Source organism: Leucoraja erinacea, chromosome 21 (genome assembly GCF_028641065.1).
Source record: "Leucoraja erinacea ecotype New England chromosome 21, Leri_hhj_1, whole genome shotgun sequence".
In the NCBI taxonomy this organism is placed as follows: domain Eukaryota; kingdom Metazoa; phylum Chordata; class Chondrichthyes; order Rajiformes; family Rajidae; genus Leucoraja; species Leucoraja erinaceus.
In genome coordinates this window covers 17,636,141-17,663,499 of record NC_073397.1, presented here as the reverse complement: position 1 = coordinate 17,663,499, position 27,359 = coordinate 17,636,141, and the positions used below count along the sequence as shown (strand labels likewise).

The 27,359-nt window shown below is 43.8% G+C and overlaps 1 protein-coding gene across 2 annotated transcripts; it reads right to left on the bottom strand.

Annotated features, from left to right (window-relative positions):
* Positions 1 to 2,900: 2,900 nt before the first annotated feature.
* On the bottom strand, positions 2,901 to 27,359 carry c21h20orf96 (chromosome 21 C20orf96 homolog). 2 transcript variants are annotated; one of them, XM_055652266.1, is made up of 11 exons: positions 27,107 to 27,168; positions 24,239 to 24,313; positions 22,448 to 22,619; positions 20,624 to 20,745; positions 19,060 to 19,218; positions 17,708 to 17,807; positions 15,428 to 15,585; positions 14,185 to 14,286; positions 11,191 to 11,277; positions 10,473 to 10,591; positions 2,901 to 3,189 (listed from the first exon to the last, which is right to left on the bottom strand). In XM_055652266.1, exons 2-11 carry the CDS (start codon positions 24,296 to 24,298, stop codon positions 3,129 to 3,131), a joined length of 1,140 nt encoding a protein of 379 aa, XP_055508241.1. In that variant the 5' UTR covers positions 24,299 to 24,313; positions 27,107 to 27,168; the 3' UTR covers positions 2,901 to 3,128. The 2 variants fall into 2 exon arrangements, with proteins under 2 accessions (XP_055508241.1, XP_055508240.1); XM_055652265.1 differs by lacking the exon at positions 27,107 to 27,168 and adding an exon at positions 27,266 to 27,359 and having other exon boundaries at positions 2,902 to 3,189.

Sequence of the window (27,359 nt, the reverse complement as noted above, 5' to 3'; positions counted from 1 at the left end):
AACGCAATAATCCACCACTCACCCGTTCTCCCAACGCAACCCGTTTCCACCACTCACCTGTTTCCCCAACGCAACCTGTTCCCCCAATGCAATATTCCACCACTCACCCATAGCCCCCAACTGTGCAGGTCATTTTAAAGTTTAAAACAAAATGCAATTGCACTAAGATTTAATGTGATGCAGGTGCCACCGACAAGGTCATCTTTTGTTATCCAAATCTAATCATTAAACTTTGCTGTGCTGGGTTATAGCCCTGTCCCACGGTGCGAGTCCACCCACATGGTAAAAACGAGGTCCTGCAGTTTTTTTTTCACTATAAAAAGCCTCCCATGTTTAAATTTCTTAGGGTTACGGAATCAAGGGATATGGGGAGAAAGCAGAAACAGGGTACTGATTTTAGATGATCAGCCATGATCATATTGAATGGCAATGCTGGCTCGAAGGGCTGAATGGCCTATTCCTGCACCTATTTGCTATGTGTTTATACTGTTAAAATGTTTTGACATGCTTTTCAGGATTACAGCATCTGTCTTTTCCAATATCCCTTTCCCTGTATTTCTCTTGGGCTTTTCCTCACTTTCCCCAACTCCTATCTCCTCCATCTGCCAGTCCATCTGAGTGTAGATATGAAGTTATTCTTGGCTGTCTATTTGTATGTGTGGACTTTCCATTGAAAGTCATCCATGATCATTATCTCACATTGCCATTCATTTCTCATTGAGTCATGGGTTCATACAACACAGAAACAGGCTCCTCCGCCCACCATGTCCATTCCAACCATAGTCTTCCTGACCGTTATTCCAGTTCTGGCCCATATACTTTGTAAACCTGCCTCCGTCGCGTTGTCAGATTACAACTACAGTACTAACTGGGTTGAGAAAAAAATCATCAGATGCCCTCTATTCTGCCTGCTGCTCACGTTAAATCTACGCCCTTTGATGAGTTAAATTAATCTGATTATTGTCTGGCCTCATTCATTTCAATGTACGTTCACTCGAGCAGCGTGTGTCACTGCTCCAGGGACCCGGGTTCGATTCTAACCTCCGGTATACTTTATGGGACTTTGCCCAAGTGCTCCCTTTCGCTCCCCGCATGCTGCTTTGCTGTATGAATGCTCCCCGCAACACATGCTGTGTTGTATGAACCCATGACTCGATGAGAAATGAATGGCAAAAACACTTGAAGGACTGTCACCTTCCCCCGATGTGTGGGTGAGTGTTCGAATGGGGCTCAGGTGGGAAATTGATGTGAATGCGGGCAGAAATGAGTTTGAGGTAAATGAGTGTTTGATGGCTAGTTCAGGGGGCTGAAGGGCCTGTTTCCGTCCTTTGGGACATTTTCACCAGGTGTGTGCGCTGCCATACGTGAAGCTTCGCTATTTGTAAAGGCTTCTTGTCTAATATACTTTTTTAAACTCACTGAACCTGATTTTTGGGATTTTTCAATATATAGGCTGACGGTTAGTACATTTCTCACCCGTTTATTCATCGCTCGGCAGACTGTATTTCGGGGATCTCGCCTCACACCTGTATCATTGGCCACGTTATCCTATCCTGCACTGTTTTATCCGTGACTGCGGATGGTAGCGAACGACCCCAAAGGATATTCCCCTTCGTGTTGGCAATGTTTTGCAATTGGTTTATTTTTCACATAAAGGCGATTTATTTTTAAGAGTTGGTGTGGATCATTTCATTTTCAAATAATCTTATTCAAACAAGAGATGGACACAAAAAGCTGGAGTAACTCAGCGGGTCAGACGGCACCTCCGGAGAAAAGGAATAGGCGACGCTTCGGGTCCAGACTCTTTTTTTCAACGATGCTGCATGACCCGCTGAGCTACTCCAGCTTTTTGTGTCTGTCTCCTCGTGTAAACCACCATCTGCAGTTCCTTCCTAGACTTATTCAAACAGGAATGCTGTGCTATGGCCATTTGAACTACATTTGCTCAAGGTCTGGCATCAATCATTGAAAGGCATTACTCACTGAAAATGAATTGTTAGATCACTGTAAAATTTTCCATTAAGATCTGACTAATCTTCAACATGTCACTTCTGGCACTCCGGCCAAACCCACGAGTTAATACGGTAAACTCACGAGTTACTACGGTAAACTCACGGCTATTACAACGAGTTTAAATGTATCAACATTTTCTTTCAAGAGTATATTTGACTCGTGGAAATCTTTCAACATGTTGAAAAATGTTCACGAGTTAACACGTTTCCCGAGTACCTGCCGTTAGCGTTGCGAGTCGCTAAGTTATGTCCACGAGCTCCGACGTCCCCGCTACGTTCATTCTACGTGATTACCACGAGTTTGATTTGTTTTTAACTCGGGATAACTCGTGGGTGGACTCGCACCGTGGGACAGGGGTTTTCGGCTGGCAGATTCTTTCCCTGAAGGACATTTGCTGTGAAATACTCAGTGTTCTGGGATAGAAACATTGTAGCCGGTATGGCATTGTGATGTCATAACTGCCGAACTGCCAGTGCAGACTTGAAGAAATCCACTTTTAAATGTCACTTTAAAACTTTTAAATCTCTCCCACTACGTCCCTCTCCTTACAACAGAGATCAGCAGCAGAGATCATATTGTGATGTCACTTTCAGTTTTTTGCATCTTCACGGCAGTTTGTGTAAATACAATCCCATTGTGATTGGACAAGTGTGAAATGGCATTGTGACATCATCACTGGAAGCTACTAGAAAAGTCTCACTCGCACAGGAAAGTTAAGGCAACGGTTGGCTTGAAAAAGTTGGGATGAGGAACCAGCTATGATAAAGCACACACTGTTTGTGAGGCCCTAGGAAGTTTCATGAGCTTGAGGAAGTTACAAGAAATAATGACTCCTTGGTGAGAAGATATCACTAAGGAAGAACTTATTGAGAGGAAAGAAAGCATGCTGTGAATGCATTTATACATTTAGTACCAAGTGTGCAAATTGAAAAACAGACAATTTAGTTTACAAATATGTTTTACTTCTGCACAAATGATACTTAGCTTTTATTAGAAATCTTCGTACATTTTGTAAATCTAGTTGAGACCAATTAGCAGAGCTTCATATTATAAATTATGATTTAAAAAAAGTTTCCATTTCGACTATATTTTTTCCACAGTACGAGGATCTGGTGTTAAATGGGAAGACACTCTTCTCTCGGGATGTCCAACACAACTTCTGTGTCTGGTGTGCACCTGCAAGGCAAAGGAAAAAGGACTTGGCACTGAGTGAAACCACACAGTTGTAACCTTCCTACTACCATGGATGTATTTTTCCCCTCTAATTTCAGAGCAGCACAGTGGCACAGAGGGTAGAGCTGCTGCCTCACTGTACCAGGGACCTGCTTTTGACCCTGACGTTGAATGCTGTATGCGTGGAGTTTGCACATTTTCCCCGTGACCGCGTGGGTTTTTTTTCCTGTGTGCTCCGGTTTCCTCCCACATCCCAAAGACGTGTGGGGTAGTAGGTTATGTGGCACTCTGTGAAGTGCCTCTGGTGTTTAGGGAATGGATGTAAAAATGGGATAACATAAAAATAGAGTGAATGGTGACCGGCGCAGACTTGGTGGGCTGAAGGGTCTGATTCCACACTGTACATCTTCAAGATTAAACAAACAAAAAACAAAATTAATTGTGTTTTGCAGAGACATATTTTTTTCTGTAAAGTCTTTCTACTATGTTGCAAAATTTCACGTGTGTGTATAATTCTTGGTCTACTTTATGAGTCTATGTACCTGTGATGCTGCTGCAAGCAAGATTGTCATTATACCTGTACCTCACCGTATCTGTGCATGCAAACTTGACTAAATCTCAGCGATAGCTTAGTGAACCAAATTCAACCCAAAGGGTTTCGGTCCGAAACGTTGCCTATTTCCTTCGCTCCATAGATGCTGCGGCACCCGCTGAGTTTCTCCAGCATTTTTGTGTACCTTCGATTTTCCAGCATCTGCAGCTCCTTCTTAAAAACTTCATGACTCTCTGTATGACTCTCTCTTCATTTCTATTCTCTCGTCCCTAATTTGTATCACAGCACTGTTTGCAGCTGCATTTGTAAGGTGCCATTGCAGTGCTCTGGAATTCCCTCCCAAAACCTTGGCCAAGAGCTTAGTCACTTAGCATATAATCGCTGTGTTGAGCTCTGCGTTCAATGTTGATTGAATACCGTCCATGATATGCCTCAAGATGTTTCACTACATTAAAAGGTTGTTAGTCACTAGTTTATTACAGTTGTTGCTTGCTTACCAGTCAGTGGAAAGACTACACTTAGTTACAATTGAGCTGTCCACAGTGTACTGATATATGAATAACATTTAGTGCAAGATAAAGCCAGTAAAGTCCAATCAAAGATAGTCCAAGGGTCTCCAATGAGGGAGATAGTAGTTCAGGACTGCTCTCCAGTTGGTGATAGGATTGTTCAGTTGCCTGATAACAGGTGGGAAGAAACTGTCCTTTAATCTGGAGGTGTGCATTTTCACAATTCTGTACCTTTTGCCCGATGGGTGTGGCTTGTCCATGATTATGCGGATGACATGCTGGTGCTTAATATAACTTGCATAATTAAGGCATGACATCCATTTTTTTTAAATGCACGCATTTCTTATGAATGACCGATAGCTAAAAGAAGGCAGCAGAAGATGGGTTGTGTTATGTGACAGCTGCTATCGGCATGCTATATTTAGAAGAACTACTAAGATTAGCAGAAAAATGCAAGTAGTGCAAAATTTTCTTTTGGGAGTGGGGTTACTTTGTATGGTTTGTCTGCCACCGAAAAGCCACAACGAATGTGCACTTTTAACGGGTGCAATCCTCTTATTTATTTCCTCTTAATAGTGAGGCCCAATAGAGATGTTGCTTGACTCACTGTTAGTCCAGCACTTTGTTTTTTTTGTACACCAGCAATTGCAGTTCCTTGTATCTCTCTCACCTAACAGCTCGATTGCCTTGAAAGCCTTGAAAGTCTAAGACCATTAATAGTGTACGCTTCTGGCATGTTAGTGTTTGGACCAATGGTTGGCGGGTAAAAATAAGAACTCCTTGTCTACTAGTGCTGGGAAAGCAACTTCAGAGGCTCCAGTAGTACAGACTCAACACCAAGGAAGAACAAGGAATTAGCAATGTAGGTGAAGGAAGAAACTGCAGATGCTGGTTTACACCGGAGATAGACACAAAAATCTGGAGTAACTCAGTGGGTCAGGCAGCATCTCTGGAGAAAAGGAATAGGTCACCTTTCGGGTTGAAACCCTTCTTCAGACAGAGAGTCAGGAGAGATGGAAACTAGTCACTGCCAATGGTGAAGGAACGAGCTGCAAGGGGGTGGTGGCTGCTTCAAGATTAAGTAAGATAATAGTAAGATTAAACGAGTACTTACCAGTACGAAGTTTGATCTGTATTTTATGAGGAGTTACGGTGAGGGATTAAGTGAAGACCCCAGCTCCAGTGCGCATGCGGCATACTTCGAAGCAGCGGTGTGAAATCACAGAATAGACACAATATTTGAAGTAAGATAGTAAAGATCACGAGACATCAGTTTACTAGTTCGATCTGTATAATGAGGGTGGGAGCGGCGGGCACTTAATCCCTCACCGTAACTCCTCATAAAATACAGATCAAACTTCGTACTGGTAAGTACTCGTTTAATCTTACTATTTTACTTCGGAGTCACGTGAGTGATTCCGTGAAGACTTCAAAGGTCTGTGATTTCAAACCGTGTAACAGTTTTTATTTCACTCACTGCCGAAGTTTATGAGGGAGGAAGTGTTATCGTAATCAACCAGTGGATCTGCTTTCAAAAGAAACAGAAAGGTATTTGTTAACAATAACAACATAACAGAGCTCCTCTGAGCTTAAATTAATATTGCAGTTTGTAATATTCTCCTGCAATTAAATCAGGTTTATCAACGGTTTATAATAAAAAATGTTCTGAACGCGGTTCCCTTGACCATTCTGCTGTATTGAAAATGTGGTCAACCGGGATGTCCATTCGTTCAGCCGCTGATACCAATGCTGCCCTAGTGGAATGGGATTAAATGTATTATTATCTATTCCGGCAGCTTTCAGTACCTGTTTGAGCCACCTTGGAGTGGTTTGGCTCGTACCCCGTTTTGGGTTACTGTGGTTGACCCATAGGCTTTCCTCTCCCTCTAAGATAGTGGGTTGTGTCTATATATAGTAGTAGATGGGTCACCACACTCAACCTGGACTCTGGTGGGTAGGCCCGGAATCCCACCAGTGAATCGGGCGTTCCTGGTCCATATAGCCATATAACGACTACAGCACGGAAAACACAGGCGATCTCGACCCTGCTAGTTCGTGCCGAATCCATATACCTGCGAGTTAGATTTTACCAGACCTAAATATGAACTTGATGCGTCTGGGGTAATCACCATGTATCCAGTCTAGTTTATGGAGTGACCGGACTCTTTGAGCGTGTACGAGAGCCATAAGCATGAGCCTTTTTTAAAACATAGATTAAGCAAGCTGAGGGATCTGGCTGGTGCCAACTTCTCTGAGGTATGTCAATATCACACCAATATCCCATACATGGGTATATACCTGGGTGTTTGGGGCTTATATTATAGTTGCCCTTCATAAGTTTACCTTCAGTGGATGGGATCCCATGCTCTGCTGACATGCGGTTTTAGATAAGCAGATAAGGCGCTCCATGCTGTATTTACGGCACTGTAACTCACCTTTTAGTCATGGTGTAGATGTTCCAGGAACTCCAATACGTCAGTGGTTGAATAGTTCGTTGTCCCTGCGTCGTGGCAGTATTTTACCCATGTTAGCTTTTAGTGACTGTTCGCAGGGATGCCGACATGGTGGTAATGGTTCCTTTGGATAATCCCAGTCCCTGGTAAGGTCTATTCAAAACCTGCACCCAGGAGTTTGATGTTTCCCTGGCATGGGTGGCTTATGCCTGATACTGGGTTGAGTCAGCAACCATGGTCCACTAGGGAAATCCATAGGTGACTCGCCCACCGTGTCGTGATGAACTGGGAACCATGGCTGTAGGCCGGTCGGGCACGTTCAATATCTCGGAGACAGATCCCATCTGTATTGCGAAGTGCCCGACTGATGAGGCAGAAGGGAGGAAGGCAAAGCAGAAATTCCCCCTTCCAGCGTATGGGCATCTATTGCTGCTGCCTCTAATCTGGTTCCTAAGTCACATACATGGGTTACTGGTGATTCCGTCTTGTGCAACCAAATTGATATCTGGCTTTCAAACTGCTTAATAAATTTAGCAGATATTTTGGGTTATGACATCTATTCAATGTAATCATAAATTTTACCCCGTGACATGGTGTCTCCCACTGTGTTCTAGCTCCCTAGGACATAGGCAGCTGATAGTTAAAATGTCTTTTGACACACCATTGCCAGATTTGTTTGACCAATTTGTTGCACAATAATGATTATTATGCTCCCCATATGGTTGATATAAGCCACCACCATAGTATTATCAATCCGTAACCTGCTGCATTTGAAATGCATATGCTTTTTAGCCCAATAGGCGATCACCAATCCCAAGAAGTTGATGCCCGGTATGTGTAGTAACGATGTTTGTGACTTGGTCCATCTGTTACCTGTGCTGGATATGGAGTTTAGTTGCTCCCCAGCCTAAAGTACTGGCATTGGTTTTTAAAATAACCAAGTTGGGATTGGTGATGATAATAGGGCTGAAAACTATGCCAAATATATGTCTGCCCACCACCTTAATTGTGATATAGCTTCAGTGGGTACATTCATGATTTGATTATAGTGACCCAAGTATCTTGGCAAAGTAACAGTCATATGGACGGAATTATTATTGAAGCCCAGATAATCCTTGGTAGTAACGCTTCAATTCTGGTTTATCTGGGCGTGGGATGAACCTCAGCTTTAGGGAGCTGTTTCGTAGCTAGAACTGCTCCACAGCTAATTCCTTTGTTTCCCCTAATATGAGGATATCATCCAATATGTGCCATGATTATGCTTGTTTTCTTAATATTTTCATGGCCATTTATAATAGTTTAGGGCTGAGGTTTAGACCATATGAAATGCTATATGCTCCCATGGTTGCCCTAACCGGGATATCCATGATCCAGGTAAATATATTTAGGTATCTATAATGATCCTAGTGTATGGTATAAGATAGTTAGCATCTCCCATATCAATGCTCCCCATAGGTATCCTAGGGAGATCAGATGTCTGGCAGTGACAAAACTCCACCTCCATCTTAAAGTGGATATACTCAACAGATTTATTTAGTGATATTAGATCAATGATGATGCTACATTCATCATCTTTTATAGTTTTGGTGAATATATTCGATACAAATTCCAATCCGTTTAGTAATGTGCCTGTTTAGTTCAGCTTGCCTTCTCACTTCTCTTTTCTTAGAGGGAGAAACAGCCCTTTGGGCGCATTGCTGAACTGGCAGTAAAATGCCCAATTTGAATTCGTTTTTATCCTCTAATGCTGTTGAGTATATTTTGGTTATTTGTGACAGCATCCCATGCTTAGCCCACTCCCCATGCAGTTTAGTAGAACACCCTTGTTTTAGTGTAAACTGGGAGGAACCAGACTACCTACCTCCATGCTTGTTGTTTTTCATGAAGGCGTAGTTTGCTGGTATGCTGGTGCTGTCAGTGGGGCGGCGCATCTTCCCACGGCTCCGCTCTGGGCCCCGTCTAAAAAGAACTATGGGGGATCTGCAGCGGTCACCAGGCTTTCACCAGTCCGTGTTTGATATTGCTGGTGGATGCCGAGGGGTGCTGCCAGCTGGGTGTTGGATGTGATGTCCTGCTCGTCCCATAGCCTGCTCCCTCTTCCCCGCAGCAGCGGTTTGCATAGCCCCATATATTCGGGGTTGCGGGCAGGTCTATATGCACCATCGTTCAGTCGAGTATCCCAAATATGGGAACATCTTAGGCGTCAGCACCAAAGGCGAGCAAAAGGTGGTAACATCTTGACCTTCTGTAGAATTCGCTGCTTGTCTGTGAGTCTACGAGACCCAGCTGCCTGCGGATTTGCCTCTGGAAAGGCCTGCTCCTGCAGGGCTTTTGTTGGGAAGATGGTCGCGTGGAGGAGCCATGTAGTGGCCCACGACACCCAGTGGCTCTTCCTGATCCTGCTCCCCTGGCATACTGCTGTTCTCGTCCGCCTGCCCAGCGCTTAAGCCAGCCCAGCCCTGGTCTCCTTAGCCCTTAAAAAAGGAGCATAAAGGATGCGCTAAATGGGAGGAGGCAAAGCACTCCACTCCGCTGTTGCATCAATCCCTCGACAAGGGAGATGGCTAGTGCAATAGCACTGGGGTAGGAGTCAGCTCCCTTGGCATTCAGCCAGTGCCCTTTACACCGGCGGCACAGGGAGCGGCTCGGTGTCGAGTGAGCGGGAGCATTGAAATAGCTCCACCGCTACCGGTGGCTGCCTCCCAGATAAACCCTCGTGTGGAGTTGGGCAGGCAGTCCTTCTCCTGGAGGTGAACTTCATGACCTCCTCTGGCTTGGGGAGACAGACATACTTATTTTGCCTTCTCCAACCTGTTCCAGCTTGGAGGAAGATGGCTCCTGTAGAACCTGTAAATTGGTAAGATTTCCCCTTACCTGTAAGTAGAGGCTGCCTGCCGTTTTCCAGGCGGCGTTGTGGCGGTTCCCGGGCGGTGATTCTCCTGGTCAGGAGTCTGCAGGGCTGCCGGTCGGGTTTTTTTAAATTTCCCGCCGGTCCGCGGCTGTACGGAACAGCTGTTCAGCGGACCGGTATAGCGCAGCTCCTAGCAGCGGTCCGCAGCGTTAGCGGTCCGGGTGGCACCTTTTCCCCGTCACTGTCGGCCCCACGCTGGAGTCGAAACGGGGCCCGCTCACCATGCCTCACTTTGCTCCCCCTGGAGCAAAAATCACAAGGCCCGATTAAGGTAAGTACTTACCTCTCGTCCCTGGATGCGGGAGCTAGCCCGACTCCCGCTGGCTGCCGCGTTCTGCACGCTGTGCGATAATGCCGCATGCGCACTGGAGCTGGGGTCTTCACGGAATCACTCACGTGACTCCGAAGTAAAATCCTTTGTTTAGTAGTATACCATTGCTGTCACATACAGGTGTCAATGGTGACCTACACCACAGACAGGTATTAATTAATGACTTCAAGGAAGAGAAATGGTGAGGCAGAGATTTAGGAGGGGAGTTTCAGAATTCCACATCAAGATTACTGTAGAGGTGGTCACCAGTGAAGGACATCAGAGAACACTCACTACGATTGAGACGCCAAATCATCAAACCTGATAGCTCTAGGATTGGTACCGATGCCTTCAGCTATCTAAGCTACAAGCTCAAGTTTGCTCCATAAACAACTCTTACTTTTCCAAGATGCTCCTTTCACTTCTCTTTGGTTCCAATACCTCCTACATCACCAAATTTAGTTAGAGAAGCTTTACATGGGGTGCATTCTATTCAATACTCTAATAACATCCCCGCATCGTTTTCAGTCAAACTAAAATTCATACGTACTTTGACTGGCTACTTAAAATGTCTGTGAAGATTTCATCTCTGCAGACCTTCTTTGATTTCAGTAGGTGTAATAAATTTCGCTGCAATTCCAAGTTATTCCTTTCCATATTTTTGTTCAGCTGCACATTAAACAAAGTTACAATATTAGAACTGGTTTATGTAAAATACCTATTCATCAAGAGCTCAATCAACCTGCAAACAGCAAATTTGATGTTATGCCCTGTAAAAATAACAGCTAACAGTGAGTGGCAACGTTTAGAGGAGATGTGTGGAGCAATGCTTTTTTTTTTAATACACAGTGAGCGCCAGGAACATGCTGTCAGGGAGTGCTGGTGGAGGCAGATACAATAGTGGCATTTAAGAGACTTTTGGCAAGGCACATGGATATGGATTATGTGCATGTAAGTAAGAGTTGGTCTTGGCATCATGTTCAGCACAGACATTGTGGGCCGAAGGGCTTGTTCCCGTGCTGTACTATTATATCTTCTAAATATGTTCAGCCTAAACCCGAACCACAGCTTTATCCTATTAATTTCATTTTGATGGAACAGCCTCTTAAACACTCTTGTATCTGCCTCCACCACCATCCTTGGCAGCCTCTGTGCAAAAAAACGTACCTACACATTTCCATTAAACTTTCTCCCTCTCATCTTATTGCTATGCCCTCTAGTTGGATATTTTCACTCTGGGTCAAGTATTACAAGCTCTCAGCACTGACCTCTTTGTGGATCTCGATTTCTTTCTTCATCATTGCATTGTGAAGAATTAGCTCTTGAAACCCCGGAGGCATGAAATTGATTTGCTCCTGTCGTAATAAAGCAGCAAACATTAAAAAAATATTCACTTGGTAACTTTGCAGCAAAACTGGAAAGGTATGGTGTTGCATCTATGATATCACTGGAGACTTGGATAATAAAGCAGAGAATGGTAGCTCAAAGTCCAACATGGTAACTTGAGAATTCAAATACACCGTAAGGGAATTAAAAAACTGTCAGAATAACACCCAAGCTATTAGATGAGGAATAGACCTCAATGCAACTTACCGAATATTGAAAGACCTGAATAGAGTGGATGTGAAGAGGATGTTTCCACTATTGGGAGAGTCTTGGCCTGGTGGGCACAGCTTCAGAATAAAAGGACGTAATTTTAAAAATACCCAATGACTTGGCTTCCACCGTTGTCTGTGGCAATGGATTTCACATATTCACCACCCTCGTTGACTAAACAAACTACTACTCATCTCCTTGCTAAAGCGGAGAGAAGAAATGGGTGATGTTTCAGGTCGAGACCCTTCTTCAGACAGTCGGGGAGAGAGAAACTAGAGATGTAGAAGGGCACAAAGAGCATGTGAAAAGGACAGATCAAAGCTTACGATGATCAAGGAAATGTACAATGGCTATGGGGAAGGTGACAACGAGGCTTACAAACAGTAAAATTAATCAGGAGGACAGTGAAACTAGTCGGAGAACTAGGGTGGGAGAGGGGTGGAGAGAGAGGGAAAGGAAGCAAGGGTTACTTGAAATCAATATTCATACCACTGGGTTGTAATATGAGGTACTCTTCCTCTAATTTGTGTTTGGCCTCACTCTGACAGAAGAGGCCAAGGACAGAGAGGTCAGTATGGGATACAAGGGATATAAGGTGTAAGGGGCTATTAATGCTGCAAATACAGACAATTTGCAAAATGCCTCTATCCCGTCCTGTTGAGTTACTTCAGCATTTTGTGTCTATCTTCAAGAAAATGAATGCTCCTTCCTAACCATTCTTGGTAAAGCTGATAAACACTGAATTTGACTTGCCAGTGACATCTGGTGGTAGGTGAGTAAAATTGAACCCTTTAAATACAACCCCTTCAATAGCAAATTTAAACTCTCTTCCAGAGCAAACAAAATATAGTTCAACAGCAATTCATCCATTATGCAACTTACACACTAAGAAAGTTAGTTGCAAGCTAAGGGCAATTATCTTGTGGAGATACCTCATGGAAAACAAAGTTCTTAAAAAAAGAATAAATGCAAGATATTTTGGATGCTAGAAATCTGAAATTGAAAAGAGAAAGAGAACATTTTGGAAATTCTCAACAAATCTGGCAGCATCTATGGAGAAAAGTTAACATTTCAGATGAATGCACTCTGATTGGAACTGGCTAAATTCTGTTAAATTCTGGTAAAATGGAGAGGGAAACAAAAAGGGGAGATTTTTTTAATAGGGGAGATTTCAAGAAGGGTTAAATAATAAAAAAAGATTGATGATACAAGGTGAAAGAGTATTAATAATGTAAACAAACAGGAGTGTTGTAAAAATAATCTGCAGAATCACCATCTGAAATTGTCAAATTAAATTGAGAGTAATGCTATTCCTTGATCCTGCATTTAAGTTTTATGTAAAAACAAATGCAAGAGGTTAGAGTGCAAATAAGTGGGTGGGAAGGGAGAAAGATAACCCACATGCATTTGGATCTTTAGTCACACTAGTGGACTACATAGAGGCATTTTGAAAATTGTTTTTATTTGCAGCATTAATAGCCCCTTACACCTTATATCATCCACAAACGTGTCACCCAGTCTGAAGTCAGCAGTGAATAAAGAAAGACACGAGTATAACAAAGAGTCCTGACCTGAAACAACACCTATCCATTCCCTCCACAGATGCTGCCGGACCCGCTCAGTTCCTCCAGCATTGTGTTCTGACCAGAGAACACATTATACCAAAATGACGTACAAGTCTCTCAGTAACTCTGTCTCACTTGGAAGAGTATTTGTGGCCATGGAAGGTAGAAGAGTGGAGAGCATTAAAAAGAAAAAGACAATAGTAGGTGTTGTGATGGTTGATGTGTTTAAAAATAGCTCGAAGCCAGGTTCTCACCCAAATGTCACCAGAGAGTCTGAAGAAAGGTTCTAACCCAAAGCAGCATCACCTATTATTTTTCTCCAGAGATGCTGCCTGATCCACCGAGTTACTTCAAAGGAGGTTAAATCAGAGGGAATGGGAGACAAAACCAGCCAATATTGACCACCTCTTCATTGTGACAGATACTAGAACATTCAGTCGGACAAGGAGTCGTTCACTCCAGTGCCACCAAGCTGGGGGCTACATTTCAGTTAAAATAAAAATGCTCAGGATGCCCAAAAGGTGTCAATGGAAAAGAAATTGAAATGCAACAACAACAAAAATCTGAGAGCATTCATCAGAAATGATTGTCAAACAAAATTTGACAACGTATGCAAGTCCAACAAGTGGACACAAAATGCTGGAGTAACTCAACGGGTCAGGCTGCATGTCTGGAGAACATGGGTAGGTTAGTTTTTGGGTAGACCCTTCTTCAGACCTGCAGAAGACAAACAAGTTTTATGATCCAGTCTACCACCAATTAAGTGTTATAAAATCATTTGTTATATATTGATTCATTCTAAATTCTAACAACACTTAATTTTTCTGTTAAACTGCAAGGTTTTCAGGTGAATCTGTAAGTTGGGAAGCATAAATTCATCAAATGTGGAAGAGTTGGCCAAACTGGTTTATCTATTCAACCATACAACTAGATCATACCTAACTTACCGACAGGTGTCTGCTATGGGTTTCATACTTAATTGCTTTCCATCACCAAAAGCTATGACTTTCTGTTATTAATCTTGCACAGTAATAGTTTATTTGTTTTTAAAAGAGAAGACATTAGGCAGACGTTTACTTACTGTTACTATTAGACACCAACCTTAGCGATCTTGTGAAATATTTCCTGTTCCTTCTCTTTCAATGTGTTTTCCATTTTTCTTTTTTGAGCAAGTGTAACATCCTCCACATCAGCAAGTTCTTCCTGTTTAATACCAAAATAAATGTTACAATAACTTTCCATTATTTTTAATACACTAACAAGAACAATGGTAGGACCAGTATTTATTTCCTATCCTTAATTGCACTTGAACTGAGTGGCTTGATGGACCATTCCACAAGATCTCATCATGATGTTGTGGATCAGGAGTTGCTTCCATGTAGATCAAATATGGACAGCAGATCTCCAACCCTACAGGGCATAAATAAACCTGGTGTTTTACAACAACCTAGTGGTTCAACAGTTAGTGTTATTGATATGAGATTTAAAAAATAAGTTCCCTAACTACAAGTTCATTACCTGCCACGCTCTGTCCCGCCTCTCCCAGCTTTCTTCTCCCAACCCTACAATTAGTCCAAAAGAAGGTTCTCTTTCAGAAACGTCCATGCTCTCCAGAGTAGCTGCCTGACCCATTGAGTTACTGTGTCCTTTCATGTATTATACAATACAATACATATACAATACAATACAATACAATTAACCAGCATTTGTAATTCTTTATTTCTCTCAATGTATTTAATTAGTCCAATTTAAATTTCAAGCCAAACATGTCTCCAGTTGGATGAAAGCTTTGGATCACTCAGCACTCTAGTAACATAACCTCTGGACCCCACTTAATTAGCTACATAATTTTTGTGCACAGTATTTTCATCTTTTTTTATGTTATCTATTGAATACTGTGTAGGAATTTAATTGTTCAATTTCAGTACATATGACAATTAAATACTCTTTCCAATTATGTTCACTTTACCTATGGAGGCCAAGTCATCGGGTATTCTCGACTCGCATGGGTGTCAGCGGTTAGGGGGAGAAGGCAGGAGAACGTGGTTGAGATGGAAAGATGGATCAGCCATAATTAAATGGTAGAGTAGATGGGATGGGCCAAATGGTCTAATTCTGCTCCGATCACTGTTGAACTATCAGGCGATACCTTTCATAAGCGACTATGCATCCCAACATCTCCTCCATCTCAGTACCAATACACCCTTGCTATCTCCTCTTTTGGCTTGCAGGCACCCAAAACGTCATCCCCATCCAGCATTAGAATTGGTGCTAATACCACCCGAAAATGCTAATAATATAAAAGTGGCAAAGCTGGATGTATTGCCTGAATAATTTTCCCTACCTGATACTTTTGTGTGTGCTTCCGGACCTCTTTTTCCAGCTGTGCAATTTTCAAAGCAAACGAAGGGAGCTCTTTGTCTCTAAACTCCTTTAACATATGAACTTCCATGTGCGCATTACGGATCCTTGTGTTAACTTCTTCCACTTGACTATACAACTCTTTGAAAATGAATATAATTACTATTGATTTATTCAATAACAACTCATCTTTACTGTGTAGATTTAGCACCTGGTCATTCATCCCAATTTATTCATGCTGGTGTGAATTTTTTACAATATCTAAAATCTTTAGACTTAAAAAATGTACAATTTTACCAAAGTTAATTAATCTACAAACCTGCACAACTTTGGAATGTGGGAGGAAACCAGAGCACCCGAAGAAAACCCATGTGGTTACAGGTCCAATGTACAAACGTTGTACAGACAACATCTGTAGTCAGGATTGAACCTCGGTTTCTGGCCGTAAGGCACCAACCTCTACCATTGCACCACTGTGCATTCACGGGATATAGATGTTACTAGCTGTGCTAGCATTTATTGCCCTTCTTCATTGGTCTTGAACCATGGAGGCAAATTATAGCCAATCACACTGATGAGTGTGGAGTCACAGACGAAAGATGGATAGCAATTTTCTTCTCCCCCCCCACAGGACATTGGTAAATTAGGTGAAGCTTCGTGATTACCATTACCAAATTACAATGATATTCATTTACCCTTCACCCATATACCTTCCTTTGCTGTCACATTTCACTCCTTTCTCTCATTAATATACACGCTTTGGACTCTTTTGTATCTCGGCCTTGTCCACCAATCTGCCAATCTAACCCACTTCATCTTTATCAACATCACTTGCAAGGTTTTGTCCAACCTCCATCTCTTTCCCAGCTTTCTCTCCCCCCTTGCCCCCACATTTACCATCAGTCTGAAGGGACCAAACCTTAAACATCGCCCAACCATGTCCTCCAGAGCAGCTGCCTGATCCGCTGAGCTACTCCAGTACTTCATTTTTTATAATTAGTTGAGTTTATTAATATCGCCACGTGTTTCGAGGTACAGAGAAAAGCTTTTAGTTGTGAGCTATCCAATCAGAGAAAAGACTATACATGATTCCAATCAAGTCATCCATCGTTTACAGATACAGGATAACGGGAATAATGTTTATTGCAAGATGAAGTGCAGTCAAGTCTGATTATAAATAGTCTAAAAGTGGACTATTAATGAGGTAGATGGTAGGCCAGGACTGTTCTCTAGTTGGTGATAGGATGGTTCAGTTGCCTGATAACAGCTGGGAAGAAACTGTCCAATCAGAGTTAACACCAAATCTAAGATTTATTTAGAATACAAGAAATACAATTTTGTAAATTGCTCGTCAGGTTCCTCAAAGATACCTTAAGGCACATTTGTATTTCTTGAATATTCTTGGGAGTCAACCCGTAATGGGTTTGATATAACTTTACTGCAGCAATAAAAATTTAGCAAAATCTTTTGTTTTAGATAAAACATCCAAGAATCTCAATGATTGAATACTGAAGGCCAATAGGATTTAAGTAACACGCTACTGCTATTGAGAATCAATGTTAATTACAGTGAAACTTCGTTATAACAGACCATAGTGGGAGAGTGAGTGGGGAATTGTGTCCATTACTGCCGATTGCCCACTATATCCGAGTAACTGATTTTCATTGTATAATTAGTATAAACAATAACTGCAGATGCAGGGTAATGCACAAAAGGACACAAAATGCTGGAGTAACTCAGCAGGTCAGCCAGCATCTCTGGAGAACATGGATAGGTGATATTTCAGGTTGAGACCCTTCGTCGGACACTTGGTCTGGAATTGGACCTGGAATCCAGGTGAGTTAATGGCCCCGGTCTGCTAGCGGCTGGGGAGGAACGAGGATCGGCAGTTATTGGTTGCAGCCCGCATGAGGCCATAGTGCAAGTAAGGGTCGGCGGTGGCAGGCGCAGCCTGGAAGAGGCCAGGGAAGCTGTGTGGCTGGGGATGGCATCGTCAGCCCGGCCTGGTGGAGGGTTGGCCTGGAAGCGGCCGGAGAGGTGCTGCGGGCAAAGGGTGGCAACGGCAAGCTAGCCTAATGGAGGTTGGTAGATCCGTCCACTATAACCAAAGTCTATTATAAAGAAATCTATTAAAACTGTACAGTACCTAGAAGTTGATTGCTAGCTGGTATTGCGAAACACACCAAATAGCTGCATCTACCATTGGAGTCAATGTAACAGATCTCAGAACTATAAATGAATACACAAGAGGCTTGCGACTGACCTTCAGATTTTTGTTTCAACATTTTCTCAGTGTCTTTGAGATCGGCTGTTGCTGCTTCAATTTCCTGCCGTTTCCATTCACCTACACCAGAAATTCCTTTCTTGCATATAAAAATGAGGGAGGAAATTGAAAGGGTGACATCACAAGTGAACTAACCCATCATCCGCATACACACACCATTCATTTCAGATTCCTTCTGTATATTATTCTAGGATTGCATTGCTTCTTTCTGCAATAAACTGGATGGATTCTGGACAAAAAATAACTACTATGGCCACAGTGCACTTTTTCCGTACTTTCTGAAATCAGATGATTATTCTGTCGCCAGCACCTGCCATCAGGAGCTAATAGTTGAATTACTTCTTTTGGTGGGAAGTTATTGCCATATCACATTCAGAATGGGTTTCAAGGCTAGTCTTTCCTAAGATTCCCTTCTAATCTCTCTTTCTTTTACCTTAAATCTATGCTCCATAGGTAATGGCCATTCTAAATCAGAAACGCTTCTTCCGATTCAATCTAAGCATCCAAAATGTATTCACTCGAATTAAACTTCCCATTGCCCTATTCAAAGAGTCAACCCTAGATCAGTCAAGTCTTTGAAGAATCTAAACTTCTCCAATCCTAGCAATAGTTATATAAATAAGAAATAGTAGGATTGGGTCATACTAGTCCTCATGTTACTGCTACCATTCGATAAGATCATTGCCGATTTTTCACCTCTGTTCTACATTAATCCCATGTCCAATTCCCTCAATAATTCCTTGATACACTTTTGTTATCACCAACTATTTTGTGGATTACATAAACTCACTGTTTACTCTCATTCAACTCTGATTCTATATGTGGAAGCAATTTATAAAGTGGCATAGATTAAGTAACTTTGATTGGTTGAAAGATACAGCATGGAAACAGTTCCTCCAGCCCACCAAGCAGATGCAAACGTCAAACACCCCTTCACACTAGTTTTAGGTTATCCCACTTTCCCATCCACTCCCTACACACTGGGGGGCAATTTACAAGGCCAATTAATCTACAAAGCCACAAAAACTACAAAAAATTGGATTGTGGGAGCAAAATGGAGCATGGAAATGGAGGGAAAACCACATGGTCACAGAGAATGTGCAAATTTCACACAGATAGCACCACCCAAGATCGGGGTCAAACCCGGGTCTCTGGCGCTGCAAGGCAGCAGCTCCGCCAACCGGCACAACTGTATTGTCCTGCAACTTACATAAGTAGACAAAACTATGGCGGATAAGAATTCAGTTGGGAAAAAGCATCAAGCCATCCACTTTCGACTGTTCCTGAAAATCTCTAGACATAGCAAAGTAGGCACATGTCCAGTCCCATACCTTAAACTTGCTATACCGAATCAAGAGACTTCTCGATTCTTTCATGGCATTTTCCTCCAACTTTTTCAATTCGTCTGACAGCTTCATGTTAGTATCCGAGAGGTTCTTGCTATATTCCTTGTATTCATCCATCTGCTTCTTCTTGGCTGTTATTAAATACTATTAAACAGCATGGTTAAACAAAAGAGGCTTTTGTACAAGCAACAGGATGCTCGTGGGTAGAAGTAGACCCTTACAGGGGCATTCAATGATAAGGTTCCCCATTAAATAGTTAACACTTGGACTTTAACCTAGTGAACTCTAAGGCATTAGCAAAACTGCAAACATTCCCCTTAAAACACCTAGACTCCCACACATTTCTTCCCTACACCAAGCACCCCCCCCCCCCCCCCCCCCCCCCCCCCCCCCCCCCCCCCCCCCCGCCCTCTCGCTACTTTTCTCCCCCTGGCTTCATAATCTGTCTCACACCGACTGTTCTCATCTCTGGACAATAAAAAAATCTAGTATATTTTTTGACTATACTCGATCTAGTATAATATAAAACTCTGATCTTGGATGTTTACTTGTGGGGATGTTTACTTGTGGGAATGTTTGCTTGCTTGAACTTTTTCTTTGATTCACTTCTCCACGAAAACCCGACGCGGTCACGGTGACATTGTTACATATTCCGGTAGAGATTTACATCATGACTTCAAAAATCCCCTCATCTATAAATTTGTTCGTTATTTCCCGAGTTTTTTAACTAAAATCGTTCACCAATCTGACATCTTTTTAAAATCTAACGAGGTGGATGACGTCACAATGCCTTTGCTCCTCGTGGTAAGCTGCGCAGAATTTTCAATGCGCAGGGGCACTGTTTTCCACGAGCTGCGAGTTACGTGGCAAAGCCGCACCCCCCCCAACCGGGCTCTGGATTAAAGCCGATGACGAGTTACGTTAACCCCCCCCTCCGACTCAGTCATTTTGTCGCCTCCCGACTCACAGTCCACTCGCATTTTTAAAAAAAGTTTTTTTTTCCTAATCTCAGCCCGCTCCACCACCCGACGGCTGGAGCTGTCCTCAGTGGAGGCCCCTCCACAAGAGAGGTACACCCCCCCCCACATCAGGGACCCGGGGTGGAGAGTGCCGCACACGGCTGTGGCACGCAACAGACAACTGAGCCGGTTCACGGACTCGACGGCCGCCCGCCACCTACGTGGCGAGGAAGAGACAGGCAGTGTGAGAGGCCGCATCCCCTGCTCGACCATCTGAAGGGGCCGCTCCCCAAGCCCCCATTCCAGCCCCCACTCCCGACATCTGGGAACCTGGTACAGAAGAGGGAGGGCCGGGAGAGATGGGTGGATTTCCCTGTTCGTCTGCTCCAGGTGTCCAGACAGCGGGCAGCCGACGACCGCACCGAGGTCAACCGCCCTTCAACTCAAACTCAAGTAGAATAGATAGAGCAAAGTGAAAGATAGAGTGCAGAATATGGTTCTCGGCATTGTTACAAAAGTACTCTACAATATTCTCTTCCACATCCAGTATGTACAACAGAAGTACAACAATAACCAAAATCAATAATTACCTTAAGTATATTGATTTTTTCTTTCATTTCCATGTAGCAGGCATCATCTGCCCTTAAAGTTTTTCTTTTATGCCAGGGATGATTGCATATCTTTGAACAGGACTTCTCTGTACACAGCCGAGCTAAAACAGGTCAAAGCTTTGAGGTTAGACATTGGGTCCAATATTTTAACAAAATGTCAGCGTTTCAAACACACGCCCCCTTATCACCATAAGGTAGGAGACAACAAGAACAAGGTGTTATACACAAGTGTGCAGAATGAGGAAAAGTGGACGTGTAAGCTGTTGTTCAAAAAAATCAATTAAGTTTGAAATGCGAGAACTTGAATGTCTTCGTGTACTTACATGAAGACAAATGAAGCAGATTAACCCTGACCAAACACAAAGATCTGGAGGAATTCAACAGGTCAGGCAGCATCTGTGGAAGGAATGGACAGGCTGTGTTTCAGGTTGAGTTCTTCATTGGATGCTGCCCGACTTACTGAGTTCCTCCAGTACTTTAGGTATTGCTAAAGATTGCAGCATCTGCAGTTCCTGCATCTCCAATTTAATCCTGAGAGTACTATCTAACAGGAGTCTATTGTAAAGGCAGTATCACACCAATAATGTTCTTAAATTATTTTCTTCTGATGCCAAAATCTTTTATTGCATCCACTCAGCCCACCCAGATAACCATGTTGCTAACTATTGACAATTATTGTAGAGGATTATATGATTAAGGACTGCCCCCAAGCTGAAGTTGTGAGTTATAGTTTTCAGCAGAGTCTACCTAGAATAAATAAGTGCGTACATCAAATAAATTTTCTAGGAGAGTGGAAGGAACCTGTCAAACAGATATCTATATGTAGATACAGAGAACTACAGATGGGAATTTACAAAAAAAGACAAAGTGCTGGAGTAAATCATCAGATCAGGCAACATCTCTGAAGAACATTGATAGGTGACGTTTTAGGTCGGGACACTTCTTCAGGTATTTATACATTTTAAAAAAACGTTGAAATAATTTGCTGCAGTCTACTCTACAATCTATCAACTGTTTTGGGGCGGCACAGTGGTGGAGTTGTTGCCTTTCAGCGTCAGAGACCCAGCTTCCATCTGGGTTCACTCGGGTGCTGTCTGTATGGAGTTTGTACATTTTCCCTGTGACTGCGGTATACTGGTCGGCGCTGAGTTGGTGGGCTGAAAATCTTGTTTCCACGCTGTACCTCTAAAGTCTAAACTACATTCAATGCCATACAATCATAATGTTGTTATATCTCTGGAGGTATCCAACTACATTGCCACTTGCTCTGCAGGCAAGTGGATGCTAAAGATCATATGGCACTATCCCAGGGACAAAATGAAGTCGGATATCCTGGTTAACATTCCTTCCACCAACGACATTATCCAAAATGATTCAGAACTCATTGTAACTGAAGAATGAACCTTTTTTTAACAATGTTAACTACATTGTCATCCAAATGATTAATGTAGATAACAAATAACAGTGGACCCTTGTGGTGCACCAGTGGTCACAGGCCTCCAACCAGAAAAGCAACCCTCCATAACTACCCTTTGACTCCTTCCGCCTACCCAAATTTTGTTGGTTCATCTTGTGATCTAACCTTCCAGCCAAGTCTACAATGTGGGACATTGTCAAAGACCTTGTTAAAGTCCATACAAAAAAGGCCCACCATCCATTTAAAAGACACCATCTGAAGTGTTTAAAAAATTTATTACTGAAATAATTAGATTTATTAATCAGCACAATGTGAGAGTTGCAAAGTGGTCAGGATAGGAAGTGTGAAATTATCCTAGACCTCCGGCAGCCTAAGGACTGAAATACCTTCTGGTTTTTTCAGATCTTGGGTTGCATGACGTTTTGTTTTCACTTTGACCTTCTTCACCATCTTCCAGCGATTTCCCAGAGCTTCTGGTAACCATTTGATAGGTGGGAGTGAAGGAGTCTCACTTTGTCGTGTTCTACGTCTGTCTGTTCTCTCCCACTGACTGTAATCCTGGAGGAAGCATAAATCAAAGCTCTGACAAAGCTGCTTCATTGTTAACAACTATTAGTTTGGCTCACATCTAAGCCAGAAGGTTCAAATCACACTCCAGAATGCAACAAGTTAAAATGGGCAGGCACATGAATGCAGTGGGGTGCTGCATACTGAAGGTGATGCCCTGAATAATGTCAGGCTCAATATACCTGCTCAGGTGGCTATGAAAGTGAAACACATGTTGTCTATGTCAATGGATTATATTGAATTTGCTGATAATATCCCAAGAAGGAATATTGAGCTTTTATAATTTCATAGCAGTGCAAGAAGTGCTTTATCTAGCACAAATAATACAATTTCTTTATCCACAATCAAACCTGTACCGATACCATGGCAGTAAAAAGAAACAAAATTCTGAGAGAGGGAATTGATGACAGGTTAACTATTTAATGTTAAGACACAAACTGGAGTAACGTGCAGGCAAGCAGCATTCCTGAAGTACATGGATAGGTGACATTTCAGGTCAGGATCCTTTTGCAGGGTCCGACCTGAAATATTACCTACCTCTCTGAGGAGAGTGCCTGACCCGCTGAGTTACCCCAGCACTTTCCGTCTTTTCCGTAAACCAGCACCTGCAGTTCCTTGGTTCTAGCTTGTTTCAAAATAAAAGGCTGTACCCTTAGAAAGGAGATGATGAGGAATTTATTTTGTCAGTGGGTGGTGAATCTGTGGAATTAATTGCCACAGATGGCTGTGGAGGCCAAGTCATTGGGTATTTTTAAAGTCAAGATTGATTAGTAAGGGTATCAAAGATTATGAGAAAGCAGGAGAATGGGGTTGAGGAGGAAAGATAGATCATGAATGAATGGCAGAATAGACCCAATGGGCTGAATTCCCTAATTCTGCTCCTATGACATGATCTTATTTAAGTTTCCAATTTGGATTTGAAATTCTGAATGGATGATTTCAATTCTTGCTTCAATAATCTGACCTCAACTACAGTAAAACTGAAAATCCACAGATTTTTTGGCATCAAGATCTATCTATATCTATCTTCAATATCTATACTATTATTACAACTCTCATCTTGACCACTTCCGGTCTGTGTTGTTTTTTTAAATGTGTGCAAAAACGGTACCCTATATCGCTAGGATTTTTTTGCCACCTTACTCACCGTTCTCCTCTGCTCCAAGGCACCCCAAGTTTTGACTTTTTAATCCATATTGGGGTAATATAAAAAACATCTTTCAGTTCAAAAGTATGCTAAAGTCGCACAGGTGCCGATTACCAGAGCTTTACTGTACTGTGTACAGGGACTGCAGGATATGCAAAAATGAATGCAGTGGGGTGCTACAGATATAATCCACAAAAACAGATGGCTTCCAAAGCAGTTTAATGCAAGATGTGGTCAGTGGCAAGTCTCAGATACTATCCACTTTAATTAGTCATGTCTTTGGCCATCCAACTGGTGGTTAAAAAAAAACAGGAATGCGTTTCAGAAACATTCATCAGAAACTGGCAAGTCACTTCCCAAAACTAATTGCAGCGAGAGATGTGGTAGCTGGATTACTCTTTGCTGCTATAACCAATGATTAAACCAGGTCAACACATCACAACACTCTTGTCCTAGTACTTACTACCATATCAAATTCTTTTTCCAAGGACTTCACAATATTGCAGTCTGTGATTGTCGCCATCTCCTTTCAAAGGCTCTGTAGATAACACAGCAAATAAAATTATATTATAAAACATTGCAGGCAAAGACTGCAAAGAACAGCTAGCTCTCCCTTCATTGTTACCAAGTTGTGGCTCCAGGCATCTTATAGCCTCATTGACATAAATTACAGTAAGACCTGAGAAGTTCCGAGGCAGCAAAATAATGGCGAAACTGCCTCTGAGGCTTTCGGTCTAATTTCCTTTTAGCCCTAATTACAAATTAGGATTTTCTGGGCATGAAAGAAAACCAATTGCTGATTTGTTAAAGATAGACACAAAGTGCTGGAGTAACTCAGCGGTTCGGGCAGCATCTCTGAAAAAGGATGGGCGATGTTTCGGGTCGAGACCTGGGTGTCATGGTACACCAGTCATTAAAAGTAGGCATACCTTGTGGAGTCTGAAGAAGGGTTTCGGCCCGAAACGTTACCTATTTCCTTCGCTCCATAGATGCTGCTGCACCTGCTGAGTTTCTCCAGCATTTTTGTGTACCATTAAAAGTAGGCATGCAGGTGCAGCAGGCAGTGAAGAAAGCGAATGGTATGTTAGCATTCATAGCAAAAGGATTTGAGTATAGGAGCAGGGAGGTTTTACTGCAGTTGTACAGGGTCTTGGTGAGACCACACCTGGAGTATTGCGTACAGTTTTGGTCTCCTAATCTGTGGAAAGACATTCTTGCCATAGAGGGAGTACAGAGAAGGTTCACCAGACTGATTCCTGGGATGTCAGGATGTTCATATGAAGAAAGACTGGATAGACTCGGCTTGTACTCGCTAAAATTTAGAAGATTGAGGGGGGATCTTATAGAAACATACAAAATTCTTAAAGGGTTGGACAGGCTAGATGCAGGAAGATTGTTCCCAATGTTGGGGAAGTCCAGAACAAGGGGTTACAGTTTAAGGATAAGGGGGAAATCTTTTAGGACCGATATGAGGAAAACATTTTTCACACAGTGGTGAATCTCTGGAATTCTCTGCCACAGAACGTAGTTGAGGCCAGTTCATTGGCTATATTTAAGATATAAGATATAGATGTGGCCCTTGTGGCTAAAGGGATCAGGGGGCATGGAGAGAAGGCAGGTACAGGATACTGAGTTGGACGATCAGCCATGATCATATTGAATGGCGGTGCAGGCTCGAAGGGCCGAATGGCCTACTCCTGCACCTATTTTCTATGTTTCTATGTTTCTATGAGACCCTTCTTCAGAAGAAGAATAAGGTAGAGATGAAGCAGGGTGTCTTCGCTTATGGACGGACCATTCAGAAACCTGACAACAGAGGGCGGAAGCTGTTCCCGAGTCTGGTGGTGCACACTTTCCAGCTTCTGTACCTTCTGACACATAGCAGGGAGGAGGAGGAATGACGGGGTGGGACAAATCCTGGCTGCCTTTCGAGGATGCTCGACCCGCGAGATCAAGGAGAGGATCTGACATGGGTGGGGGGTAGAGGGAGTGGACATGATGCCTTTTCTTTGTCGGGTCTCCGTTGTCGTTGGGGCTGCAACGAGGAGCGGCCTCCAACAGGAGAAGACCGGGGGCTCTGGTGCCGACGACTCACCTCACCGTTGCGGAGCTGGCCGAGTTCGGAGCGGGTGGAGCGGTGTTGGAGTGCTGCTGCGGCCCGACCTCCGGAGATTCGGAGGCTGCAACTGCGGGTCTGGCGGACGGCGGCACCGGGAGCCCGCGGGTCCCTGGAGGGAGACCGCTTTTCAGGGCTCTCGCAACGGCGACTTCTCCCGCCCGAGTTGCGGGGTCGAAGAGCTCCTGGAGCGGGGCCTGACATCACCGCCCCGCGCGGCTTGGAATGGCCGCTGGACTCTGCGAGCGCACGCCGGGGGCTCTAACACCAAGACCCGGTGTGCGACCTTGCATCACCCGGCATGGCTTTAATGGCCGCGGGACAATCGCCATCGCCAGCCGGGGGCTTTGACTTTGACTCTGACATTGGGGGGGGGGGGGGGGGGGGGGGGAAGAGTGCAGTGGAGAGATAAGTTTTTTTGGCCTTCCATCACAGCGATGTGATGGATGTTTATGTAAATTATGTTGTGTCTTGGGTCTATTTGTTTGTAATGTATGGCTGCAGAAACGGAATTTCGTTTGGACCTCAAGGGGTCCAAATGACAATTAAATTGAATCTTGAATCTTGAATCTTGGATCTGGCGGATGGCGGCACCGGGAGCCCGCGAGTTCCTGGAGGTAGACCGCTTTTCAGGGCTCCCGCAACGCGACTTCTCCCGCCCGAGTTGCGGGGTTGAAGAGCTCCTGGAGCGGGGCCTGACATCACCGCCCCGCGCGGCTTGGAATGGCTGCGGGACTCTGCGAGCGCACGCCGGGGGCTCTAACATCAAGAACCCGGTGTGCGACCTTGCACCACCCGGCGTGGCTTTAATGGCCGTGGGACAATCGCCATCGCCAGCTGGGGGCTTTGACTTTGACTCTGACATCGGGGGGGGGGAGTGCAGTGGAAAGATAAGTTTTTTGGCCTTCCATCACAGCAATGTGATGCATGTTTATGTCAATTATGTTGTGTCTTGGGTCTATTTGTTTGTAATGTATGGCTGAAGAAACGTCATTTCGTTTGGACCTCAAGGGGTCCAAATGACAAATAAATTGAATCTTGAATCTTGAATGCCTGCATGTGGGGGAGGGAGGTTAAGCACTGTGATGGTGGTGATGGGGTGGGTGGGGGTGCGAGGTGCCGGGGAGCGAGTGTGAAACACGGGGCTTGGCGGGGGACGAGACACCGCCTCCCTGACTCCGCGCTGTTGTACGTTGCCATGGAGACCGGGCATACCCGGCCATGCCGCGGCGTCCATTTGCTTCCTCCTCCTGTAAACTCCTTCTCCGGCCTTTGACCGAGTCGTGGTCCTGACCCCGCCGCTGTCACACGCCGTGACGCTGTCAGACCCGTTCCCGGTCCCCCTCCATCCCTTCTCGCCCCCGAATCACTCACCGGTTCCGAGCCGCCACTCGATCCCTTGGAGACGGCTGCCGCGGCCCGGCCACTGCGCATGCTCGTCGCCACGGTGGGCGGGGCCTATTATTAC

What these genes read in the sequence shown, in the direction of transcription:
- c21h20orf96 (XM_055652265.1), bottom strand. Translation starts at nt 24,298, where the DNA reads ATGGCGACAATCACAGACTGCAATATTGTGAAGTCCTTGGAAAAAGAA. An exon ending in AAAAAATCAATATACTTAAG is followed by an intron (nt 19,219 to 20,623) that starts GTAATTATTGAT and finishes GCTGTTTAATAG; the next exon opens with TATTTAATAACAGCCAAGAA. An exon ending in AGCACACACAAAAGTATCAG is followed by an intron (nt 14,287 to 15,427) that starts GTAGGGAAAATT and finishes GGTATTAAACAG; the next exon opens with GAAGAACTTGCTGATGTGGA.